Here is an 11631-nt window from a genome sequence, read left to right as displayed (position 1 = left end):
CAGAAAGCAGTGTCAGAGCTGGCCAAAGATGGGAAGCAGTGAGTCCCCCATCCTTGGAAGCATTCAAGTAGGGCCTTTACAGCCACCTGGTGGGGATGTTGAGGAGGTCACTCAGGCATCTGATGGGGCTGGATGAGATGGTTGTGGAGGGTCTCCTAGCCCCCAAATTCTATGGCTGTCCGCGGTCTAGGTCTTCTTCATCAGTGAGGCTACAGGTGTTAAAGTGGAGCTGACCCCACCCCTAGGACTGGTTCTTGTGTTCCCTCTGCTGCCTGAGCAATTTGCATGAGTAGCCTGCTGAGAGATTTACAAAGTCCAGCCTGTCCCAGTGCAGAAGTGACCACAGTCCCAAGCCCCAAGGGTCGAGAGATCTTAAGCCAGGGCCTGGCTGGTGTGCCTCTGACTGCTCTCAAGTCCAGAATCCTACCTGTTGGGCACCGTCTGTGTGGACTGGACTGATTTGCCTGGGAGGCATCAGGACTTCCATCATAGGGACTCTGGAAGGCTCAGAGGCAGTCACACCCTTTCCTTCCTGCCCCTCTACTCGGCCTCTGCTCTTTTTCCCAAGCTGTACAGGTGTTTGGGTACAGGTGACACATCTCTGAGTATAGGTCCCAATAAGAAAAAAACCCAGTCTTAATAAGTCTTAATTTAGCACCTGGCCCAAATACCTTCACCTCTTCCTTTGTACTTAAATAGCTCCTTTAATCCAACAAGTTCAAAGCTGTCTAACAAAATAAACCCACTTATTCCTGCACCATGACAGGGTAGGTAAGCATTGTTCTTCCCTTTTAAGGAGTGGGAGAGAAGGTGAGTCACTGAGTGGTTGAGGGATTCTTCAGGTGACATGCAATGAGTCAGTGAGGCCCCAGGTAATTGACCTGTGTTTGTTAAGTTCACATCCAATGCCCTGTCATTTATAATTAAAAGATGCTTTGATGAGACACTGTTGGTGTGTGTGTGTGTGTGTGGTGTGTATGTGTGTGTGAAGTGGTTTGGGTTCCTGGGAAGAAATGCTGGGTGGAGGGATCTCTATGCTTGGGAAGCCGTGAAGAGCTTCCCTGGAAACCAAACAAGTCCGTCATTACCACTATCAGCACCACCATCAGCACCACCATCTGCACTAAAGCTCACTGTCATCTAGCTCTTCCCATGAGCCACGCACTGATCTAAATTACAAATACATTTGTGCATATAGCTCATATAATCCTCATTTTGGAGTGAGAAACCATGGCTCAGAGAGGTTAAGTATCATGCTCAAGGTCACACAGCTACTAGGCGGTGAAGCCAGGATTCAGATCCAAGCAGTCTGCCTTCAGCAACTGTGCTCCTAACCCATGTGCTCACGGAGGCCAAGGTCGTGTCTGCAGGATGACAGAACCATAATAACCCCATTGTCTCAATTCCTTTTCCTTGAGGGAAACAAGAGAGTGTTTACGCTAGAGGAGCCACTAGTGAGAATTTCTGCTGCAAAGGGAGGTACAAGAGATAAAGGTGGTACCTCATTTCAAAATAGCCTGAGGACCCTGTCAATTTAAATGACTGGGAACCACTAAGGTCAACTCAACCCCTGCCATTGCTAAAAACACTGTCTACCAGGGAAGAAGAGAAGAGAAACAGGCAAACTCGCTTACATAACCGTGTGTTTACCGCTTACAGCTCACTTTCACACAGGCTGTCCAATTTGAAATCCCTCAAACCCCTGGGAGATGCAGAGCAGGCTCCATAGTCCCTGGTTTGCAGGGAGAGAAGTTCAGGGTTAGGGAGGAAAATGAGCCCCCAGGGGTCTCACAGGTGGCCTCTCACTCAAGCCCACTGCTGGCCCTGCACCAACTGCTAAGGGCTTTGCGGGAGGCACATCTGCATAAAACTGCCTGTTCGGACCCACTGTCCGAAGTTGGGGTGAGGTGGCTCACATGGCTCTTACAGGGCCTGGGAGTCGCTCCAGGGAGAATCTTCCTGGTGTTTACTCCCATCCTGCAGTGTCCTCACCCCAACCCCGTCTCAGACAGAACGCTTCTGACTTTTGGCTGTCCCCTGGACCTCTTCAGCCCAGCTTGCCCCTTTATGCTGGATTTTGTACCCAAAGCTCTCTTGCTTCCCTCTCCCTTATCCCTGCCTGGCTCTGGACATCCCAAACACATGCCTTGGTCATCCACATGGGCCCCCATAGGCCCTCGCTGAGATGCCTGCGCTGCGCCAATCTGTCTCGTCCCCAGGGTGGCAGACTTGTGTCTGTTCACCAGCAGGTTCACAAGTCACCTCTATTTCCCTCCACGAATCTCAGGCCTTCTGACACTTCCTCTCTCACTTGCTTGAAACCAAGCATTGCCTCTCTTCTTCCTGTGTCCCCGGAAACTGCTTCCACCTGCTTGGAAACTCACCCCAATGTCATGGGGTCTCTCGGCTGTGGTCTCCAAAGCAACAAGAACCAAATATCAAAACAACTAATGACCAGGCCTGGTGGAAGAAAGCGTCTTAAAGGGATTAGGGTTCAGATGAGGCAATTTGTTTGAATCCTATTTCTGAGTCACCTCAAGAGAGGGCTCACTACCAAGTCTCTTCGGGATACAGATAAATAACCTGAAACGGCCTCATCCTTCATCTTGGGGCAGAGAATCAGAATATGGTCCAAATGGCCCATTTGGTTGGGGCAGGAACAGGTATGGGAAGAAATGGAGGGATAAGGAAGAACTTTTTGGGGAAAGGGCCCAGTTATATTTCCTCACATTAGAGTTTGTTGTGGGCCCACCTGTCTGCTCAGCAGGACTGAGGGCTTGCAGAGGACAGCAACATGTCACCTCCCCACTGTCCCACGTCCCCACCCCCAGATGTCCAGTCAATGACAGCTGCCCTTGATGTTGTACACGCAGTCTCCTAAGTACATTAAATACACACATATTTCCAGATACGTCCATCTCACACCTCTTAAATATCTCACCTCCTTACTTTCTTGTTGTTTCTGATATATTTTGGGGGGACCCATATTAGCCTGAATTGCTCACAAAAATACAATCCTTTACCAGAACTATGATTCTTCTGTTTCAATGTAGCCCCGTGCCCAGCATGTAGAAGTCGCACAACAAATTTTTTGGATAAAATTGATCTAAATAAAGAAAGTGGGCTTGATAGTCCCTTTACTGCTTCAATTTTTCTCTGAATGAATAAAATTTGTGGGTATTTCCATTAGGAAATCAAGAGTGTATGTGAAGTCTACTCCCAACCTGTGTGAGGTCTCGAAGACCTTACAATACCCACGTCCTCTTTTCCCACGAATTCAAAAAGCAAATCCACCCAAGACTACTGATATTTTGAAAACACTGCAAGGCAGAGGCTAGATTTACAAGGGATGGCAACATTATGTGCACTCACCGGTCACTCCATCTGCGCCGACCATTTCACCTGCGGGGCAACCAACGGCGAGGGGAAAAAGGATCTCCCATTGTAACGTGTTCTTTCTTGTGTCTTTGGTGAGGCTGCCAGTTGGCCGTGACCTGAAGCCAGTGCAGGTCTGATCTCCTCTGCTTCTTTCTTCCTTTCTCCTGCCCACACTCCTTACTCATTCAGGAACAGGTAACGTTGTCCCCTTTTGACCTTATGCTGCCTGGTATAGACAACACTGTATTTCTCAGCCACGAACAAATCTCATACTGGATCATGGAGGTGATGCTCTGATCTAGGCACCTTGGAAAATGTCACTTCTTCTGGAGGCCTCAGAGACTGTGGTCCCGTGTCTGTAGATCTTTCCTGAATCATCTTGATTTATATCATGCAGGACACTCAGCAGGGTGGGCCATTCTTCTGACTGTGGATTTGGGTCGCATTGGCTACTTCTCAGCTTTGTGCTCTCCAGGTTCACTCACTGGAAGGTGGGCTAGTTTTGTCTGAGCAACATGGGTCCGTGCGGTTCTGAGGATTCTTCTGGTTTTTCTCCTGGCCTCTTCTGTGTGTTCTTATCTCTTATTCAACACAGTGCTCTCAGTTTCCATTCCTCTGATCTCTTGGCACTCTACACAAATCCTAGGGTTTTTTTTTTTTTTTTTTTTTGGTGACCCAGTTCTTGAATCTTCTCATATTTAGAAGCTAAACACTCTCCTTGGACTAAAGCCCCCATGAGGCTGTGCTGGTCAATCAGTGGATGAGACCACAAAGAGCTTGAATTGGTGCTGCCGCTGGTCTGTGCTCAGGGGCAAGTCTCCTTGGGTAGGGAGGAGGCAAGATTGGGGAACAGCTTCGGGCTGGGAAGTCGGCGCTCTGCAGCAGGCTGACAAGAGTCAGGAAGCTGGGGGCCTGTGCTGTGCCCTATGGGCAAAGTCCTGATTGATAGCCCTTTCCATCAGTCCCAAGCCCAGCTGAAGCGAGTAAGGAGCTCCTCACACCTAGCCTTGCGTCCTTCCTCTGGAAAGTCTCTGTAATGCCTGCCTCAGGACCCACTTATTTCTGCCCCTTTAATTGCCTTGCAGGAAAACAAAAAAATTGTGGTTTTATTATAAGTCCGGGGTTTCTTTGTAGTGTGGTGGGACTTTCCGTCTGAATAGCATTATAATAAGCAGTGAAATAATGACCTTGGAGAGGGCAGATGAAGGATCTTTTATCTGAGACCGAAGCGCAGTGCTGCATGAATATCATCATGAAAGCTGCTGGGGGGAAGGACTCCAATAACTTGTCAATAAAACTGCCACTCTGGCTGGCAGCCAAAGCCACAGTGGAAGTTGAGATGCCGCTGCCCAAGATGCGGGTGGTACCCCAGTGGTACCTATAATTACGCAACCTTTATGTATTCAGAACTTTGGCCACCCCCTTCCTCAGACCTGCTGGTGCCTTCCCTCACCTCCCAAATCAACCCTGCATGACTCCAAGCTTGCTTTGCAAAATCGTATGGTTCTTCTATATCTTGGTAGTTTCTGCCCTGATGCCCAAGTCTTTGGACTCAATTACACCACCACGGAGCCCTTCTTGGTACCTTATAATGTTTGTTTCTCAAACCAGATTGTGTGTACCCCAGTGAGGCCAAGGATGGGAGCCCAGGACAGGCTGTGTGTATGTTGATTTCATTTAGAGGATGCGGCCAAACCTTAGAAAGTTTAACTGGAAACTGTAAAACTGTTTTTTTAAATATTAAGGCCCACGTAGGTATATGATGGAATATAAAGCCTATTCACATGAGGTTTTAAGATCAACTTCAAAGTTTTCATGCTTGAGGAGGCTACTTTGGGTGATCTCCTGACTTTCTTTCTTTTTTTTTTTTTTTTAATGTTTATTTATTTCTAGGAGAGAGAGAGAGAGAGACAGCGTGAGCAGGGGAGGGTCAGAGAGAGAGGGAGTCACAGACTGAAACAGGCTCCAGGCTCCGAGCTGGCAGTCAGCACAGAGCCCGACGCGGGGCTCGAGCCCACGAACCGCGAGATCATGACCTAAGCGAAAGTCGGACGCTTAACCGACTAAGCCACCCAGGCGCCCCGATCTCCTGACTTTCTTGATTACCTGCTCATCTTAGTCTAATGCTATGGACATTTCAGTGGTAAGGTTTGATAAGAAATGCCTTTTTCCTGTCCACATCTGCCCCAGATGATTTTCTGGATAGTTTAAATACACTTATATGGATCTCTCAGCGCTCCTTCCAAATTATCTCTTCTTCCAGAGCCCTCCCTGTTCTAAGCTAATTGTCAGAGCCTCTTCCTTCAAAATGCCTCTACAGTCCCTGTACATGATATACAGGAGGCATCCTACAAACAGCTGCCCATTCTTTTCAGCCAAGGCCCAACTCAGTCCTTATCCACCCCAAGGCTTCCAAGGCTTGGGATGCTGCAGCATAGAAGGATTCTTCTCTTAAAGGAGACAGAAAGGGAGTTCACTCCAACTTCTTTGACTCAATCTCAGTCCCTCCCTAGAAATGCCAGGTGGGCCAGGAAACGAGTCTGAGTGTGGGTTTACAGGATCACATAACACAGAGGAATGTCATTGGACGGACCGACTCCCAATTAACAAGGGCAGATACCTGCGCTAGACTGTGTGGCCTCTTTTAAGATCTACTACAAAACTCTGACTTTATGGGTATACCGCCTGAAGAGGAGTCCTGACTTAGCAAGAAGCCCAAGTAAAGAATTTTATGGGATAAGGGACTCTTCTGAGGAAGGCAAATAACAGACTGACTGAGGGAAGGGCATCTGAAAACCAGTGAAGACATAGAAAGAAAAAAGACATTACATACCATGTCCACACCCTCTGCAGAGGGAATATAAATGTTCCCCAGAGGAAAGAAATCCACAAGCTCCCTGGAGAACTTGGACTCTGTGTTCAGCCAGGCGTCTTGCTCCCTCCAGCACCATGCCTTACAACTGCTGCCTTCCCAACCTAAGCTTTCGCTCCACCTGCTCCTCTCGGCCCTGCGTGCCCCCCAGCTGCCACACCTGCACCCTGCCCGGGGCCTGCAACATCCCCGCCAATGTGGGCAGCTGTGGGTGGCTCTGCGAGGGCTCCTTCAATGGCAACGAGAAGGAGACCATGCAGTTCCTGAACGACCGCCTGGCCAGCTACCTGGAGAAGGTGCGCCAGCTGGAGCGGGAGAACGCGGAGCTGGAGAGCCGCATCCGGGAGTGGTGCCAGCAGCAGGTGCCCTTCGTGTGCCCCAGCTACCAGTCCTACTTCCGGACGATCGAGGAGCTCCAGCAGAAGGTGAGGGTCTTTGCTGTTATCTCTGAGCAAAAGGAGTTTGCGATGATTCTCAATCTGTAGTAAAGCAGTGTGTCTCTTGCTTCTATGCAATCATGATTCTTGCTTCCCCCCTTTACTTTCAAAATAGCTTTTGAAGCCATTTTAAAGAAGTTGCTGATATCATACTTATTTTCAGTCCTCGCTAAGCAGCCTCTCATTCCCCAGATCCTGTGCACCAAGTCTGAGAATGCAAGACTGGTGGTGCAGATCGACAATGCCAAGCTGGCCGCAGATGATTTCAGAACCAAGTGAGTTGTTCAGAATTCACACTGCTGTCCACTCCTTTTGTTTAATCTCTGGTTAAAGGAAAGGGATTTCCATAGCTTTACTGAGCAGCAGTTTCCATCTGTTGGTGGTGAAACATTCTGTAGAGATTGAAGGGAATCGAGCAAAGGAATCACAAAAATAGATGAGGACTCAGATCAATCTGTTTATTTTTGGACCAATATTTGGTCTGGACTGAGCCTCGGAACCCTGTCTCCTGGGTCTACTCATTGCAGAAAGTGGAAAGACTAAGTGAATGCGGCTATCAAAGATCGTTCCTGTGAGTCCTGAAGGTTTGCCAGTCACTGCTCTGACCCTGTCCTTGTGCAGGTATGAGACAGAGCTGGGCTTGCGGCAGCTGGTGGAGTCAGACATCAACGGCCTGCGCAGGATCCTGGATGAGCTGACCCTGTGCAAGGCTGACCTGGAGGCCCAGGTGGAGTCCCTGAAGGAGGAGCTGCTGTGTCTCAAGAGGAACCATGAGGAGGTGAGACTGGAAATGAGAAACGAAGAAACCTCCTTCAGCCTCAGGCTGAGGGTGACTTGAGTGATTTGGGGTGGCAGAATCTGGAATACGAGGTTGAGGTTGACTTCACAATTTTCTTTGAAAAATGCCAAAACTTCATGATGTGTGATAAAGTGGAGACATGAAACCTATCCATGTTCCCAGATAAGATGTATCTTTCACTCAAAACTGGTGCATCATGGGAATTTCCCAGAGCCCCTCCATTGACTTGTGATTGGTTATTGAGCATATTGAGCACAGCATATATACAGCATTGCTGTATTCATGCAGTGCAAAGTCATTTCTCTTCCCAAAGGCTGCCAAATCAAGCCTGGTGAATCTGAGTCTCCACTCTTCCAAAGTCTTGGTGAAAAATGAGCCAAGGCTCCTCCTTTTCTCTCCTGGAGGGGTCACACCATCATCTTATTTCCTGGCAAGAATTGTTTGCTATGCAATCTAAAATTGTATGGCCAATTCTTTGCATTATGAAGTCTTCTGCAGACAGTCTGTAAACTGGGAAAGTTAAGCATTAGTCCATCCTTTGGTGGCATTGGAGCAAATCCTTGGGAATTCTTTTTGAATCCATGTGCATGGCACAGTCATGTGAGGAGGGAACTCTTCCACATGGAGTGCAGAGCACCTTACCCTTGAGCTGCCACAGACTGCTCCACTCAAGGTCTCTTTCCCAAGGAAATAGACTAATGGGGCTTCAACAGGCAAAGACCATTCTTCATTGAGGAGAGTCACTCTTGCATTTTCTGCATCCATAGGAAGTCAACACCCTGCGCTGCCAGCTTGGAGACCGCCTCAACGTGGAGGTGGACGCGGCCCCCACCGTGGACCTGAACCGTGTGCTCAACGAGACCAGGAGTCAGTATGAGGCCCTGGTGGAGACCAACCGCAGGGACGTGGAGGAATGGTTCACTACCCAGGTGGGCATCTCAGCACGTGGCCACCCAGGACCCTCGACCCATCAGGGCCCTTGAGGGTAGGGTGTGACCCTGTCTTGTCCCCTGTGCTGTTTCAGACTGAGGAGCTGAGCAAGCAGGTGGTGTCCAGTTCAGAGCAGCTGCAGTCTTGCCAGGCAGAGATCATTGAGCTGAGACGCACGGTCAACGCCCTGGAAATAGAGCTGCAGGCCCAGCACAACCTAGTGGGTATTGTTCAGGGTTGTCCATCCTCTCCTTACCTCGTGAAGCCTATGACTTCTCTGGAATTCCCTGGAGATGCCCTCACAGAGAAGCAGCAGCTCTGTGACACTCTGTATGTTCCCCACACAGAGGGACTCCCTGGAGAACACGCTGACGGAGACCGAGGCGCGCTACAGCTCCCAGCTGGCCCAGGTGCAGTGCATGATCACCAACGTGGAGTCCCAGCTGGCTGAGATCAGGAGTGACCTGGAGCGGCAGAACCAGGAGTACCAGGTGCTGCTGGATGTGCGGGCCCGGCTGGAGTGCGAGATCAACACGTACCGGGGCCTGCTGGAGGGCGAGGATTGCAAGTGAGTGACCAGCTGGAGGTATCTGATGAATCCATGCTCACATAAGCATACTTCTCATTTGGACTCTGGGCAAAGAGTACATACTTTCAAAAGGAAATTATGCCTCCACACCAGACATGATCAAACAGCTCAGAAAACACAATATGGTCAACATTCAAAATATGGGAAAGCAAGAACTGTTTGATACACACACTGAAATTATGGAGCCAATTCTTTGCATTCTTCTGTGAGCATATAGGTATGAGATCTATGATATTGCTTACATGTTACAAGCCTGTATTGTGTAGAGGGAGCATTTGCATACATTACCTTATCTGACCTTGCAGTTACTGCCAAGCAGGTTGGAACAGCATCCTCCCCATTCTGTAGGCGAAGAGAAGCTATGTTGATTTTCCCAAGGTCACCAGCTAGGAATGGACAGTGTGGGGAGTCAAAGCCAGAGTTCTAGAGTTTCTGTCTAGCACTTTGGGCACCCGTATAGTGGGAAGACCAGGAGCAATCTGATAGGGAGCTTTGTAGCAAGGAAGCATGTGGCTTTCTCTGCGATAGGTCAGGCCAACTCCCACAGGAAATTCCACTCTTGGGGTCTCTCTTAAGTGTACCACAAGCCTCCCTCAATTCACCTTTCTACATCGTTCTTTTTCTCCAGGCTGCCCTGCAACCCTTGCGCCACCACAAATGCGTGCGGATCCGCCGGGTCCTGTGTCTCTAATTCCTGCGCCCCCTGCACCCCTTGTGCCCCCCGCCCGCGCTGTGGGCCCTGCAACTCCTTCATACGCTAGAGCCCAGGGGCTACCAGAGGAGCAAGAAGGCAGGGCCCAAGGTTCCAGAGCCTTGACCTGGCACTGGTTCACTCGACAAAAAGGGGCAGAAAACACAGTTTGCATGGCTTGAGCCACCCCAGTAAGGCAGCCACGAAATTCACCCCACCTACTGCAGAGCATTCGTTGCCCACCCTTTCCTTCACTGAGGTGTGTTGTTTCTTCACTTGCCCAGAGAACCCTCCTAAGTGTCAGGACCTTCCCTTGTAACCTGCTAATAAACTTGATTTCCCTGGCAAAGCAGATGCCTTTCTCATTGGTATTCATTTGTTTCACCCCGCCCATCACTTGAGCACTCTATAAAAAAGCCACTTGAAAGTCAGGTTACATAATGGCTTGACTCTTGGATACAAGAGCCGTTCTCTGCCTGGCGGGCGGATGGCTGGCCTGGCGCCCTGGATGCCTGGGTGAGGCAGGCTGGCGGGAGGGAAGGCAGGGTCAGTGCTGTATTATCTGGGGGCTGGTGGCCCGGGCGTTCCAGGCAGCCTTGGGAACACCCAGCAAAGGAATGCCTGCCTGCCTTGCTCAGGAAGCCTGCCGTGCCTTCCCCTCCTGTGTGTTGGATCATTATCAGCCTGGGCTCACTTCCCCTTCCAGCTCTGGGGCTTAGAGAGCTCCTCACTCTTCATCTGATGCTTCTGCCTTTCTCAATCCGTCCCAACCGGTACCTGTTGAGTACCTACCCTGTACACACCCTGGATGGTGGGGAAGGGAGAGACACATAAAGAAAGACATTTAAAAAAAATGTTTTTCTAACGCTTATTCATTTTTGAGAGAGAGAGAGAGAGAGAGAGAGAGAGAGCAACTGAGCATGAGCAGGGGAGAGGCAGAAAGAGAGAGGGAGACACAGAATACCAAGCAAGCTCCAGGCTCTGAGCTGTCAGCACAGAATCAGACGTGGGGCTGAAACTCACAAACCCTGAGATCATGACCTGAGCTGAAGTTGGACGCTTAGCCAACTGAGCCACCCAGACGCCCCAACAACTTGTTTAAAGGGATAAAACTAGTCCCTAGGTAGTGCTATTATAATAAGCCTTTATCCCTGACACCAAACCTGCAGACTTATGCTGCAAACAAAACTCCTAGTACTGAGAGTGACATCAGTGTTCATCAAGAAATTCATAGCAACACTCTCAACAATAGCCAAAACATAGAAAGAGCCTAAGTGTCCATCAACAGATGAATGGATCAAGAAGATGTGGTTTATCTATACGATGGAATACTACATGGCAATGAGAAAGAATAAAATCTGGCCATGTGTAGCAACATGGATGGAACTTGAGGGTGTTATGCTGAGCGAAATAAGTCAGGCAGAGAAGGACAAATACCATATGTTTGCACGTATAGGAGGATTAGGAGGAACTTAATGGAGGACCATGGGGGAGAATAAGGGGGGAATAGTGGGGGAGAGGGAAGAAGCAAACCTTGAGAGACTCTTGAATGGTGAGAACAAACTGAGGACTGATGGGTGTGGGAGGGGGAGGGGGGAGATGGACATGGAGGAGGGCACTTGTGGGGATGAGCACTGGGCATTATATGGAAACCAACTTGACAATAAACTATTAAAAAATAAAAAAGAGAACAAAACAAAAACCAAATTAAAAAAAAAAAAAAAAGAAAGGCTTGAACTTGAATCTTTAACTTGAAAGAAGAGCCATGGAAATGTTAAGCATGGACTCGCTAAAACCCCAGAAGACAATTTTGACATGAAAGGATCAGAGACCACTCAGGTTTCTACCTTTTCCCACGAACGTTTCCATCACACCAGGCTTTCTGAGGCAGATATTGGAATCCACCTTGGTGAAACACAATCTTGTATATTGAAA

At 49.1% G+C, this 11631-nt stretch overlaps 1 protein-coding gene across 1 annotated transcript; it reads left to right on the top strand.

Moving 5' to 3' along the window:
* The first annotated feature begins 6241 nt into the window (after positions 1-6241).
* On the top strand, positions 6242-10032 carry LOC120248386 (keratin, type I cuticular Ha1). Its single transcript, XM_039256723.1, has 7 exons — positions 6242-6675; positions 6880-6962; positions 7309-7465; positions 8254-8415; positions 8511-8636; positions 8764-8984; positions 9634-10032. Exons 1-7 carry the CDS (start codon positions 6328-6330, stop codon positions 9764-9766), a joined length of 1230 nt encoding a protein of 409 aa, XP_039112654.1. The 5' UTR covers positions 6242-6327; the 3' UTR covers positions 9767-10032.
* Positions 10033-11631: the final 1599 nt, after the last annotated feature.

This window comes from Hyaena hyaena, unplaced genomic scaffold (assembly GCF_003009895.1).
Source record: "Hyaena hyaena isolate Hyena2069 unplaced genomic scaffold, ASM300989v1 scaffold_589, whole genome shotgun sequence".
NCBI classification, from domain to species: domain Eukaryota; kingdom Metazoa; phylum Chordata; class Mammalia; order Carnivora; family Hyaenidae; genus Hyaena; species Hyaena hyaena.
Note: the sequence above shows the minus strand (reverse complement) of the source record. Positions and strands in the feature narration are given on the sequence as shown.

Coding starts and splice junctions, on each gene's coding strand:
- LOC120248386 (XM_039256723.1), top strand. CDS start 6,328: ATGCCTTACAACTGCTGCCTTCCCAACCTAAGCTTTCGCTCCACCTGC. Junction 6,676..6,879: donor TCGAGGAGCTCCAGCAGAAG/GTGAGGGTCTTT, acceptor CTCATTCCCCAG/ATCCTGTGCACCAAGTCTGA. Junction 6,963..7,308: donor GCAGATGATTTCAGAACCAA/GTGAGTTGTTCA, acceptor GTCCTTGTGCAG/GTATGAGACAGAGCTGGGCT.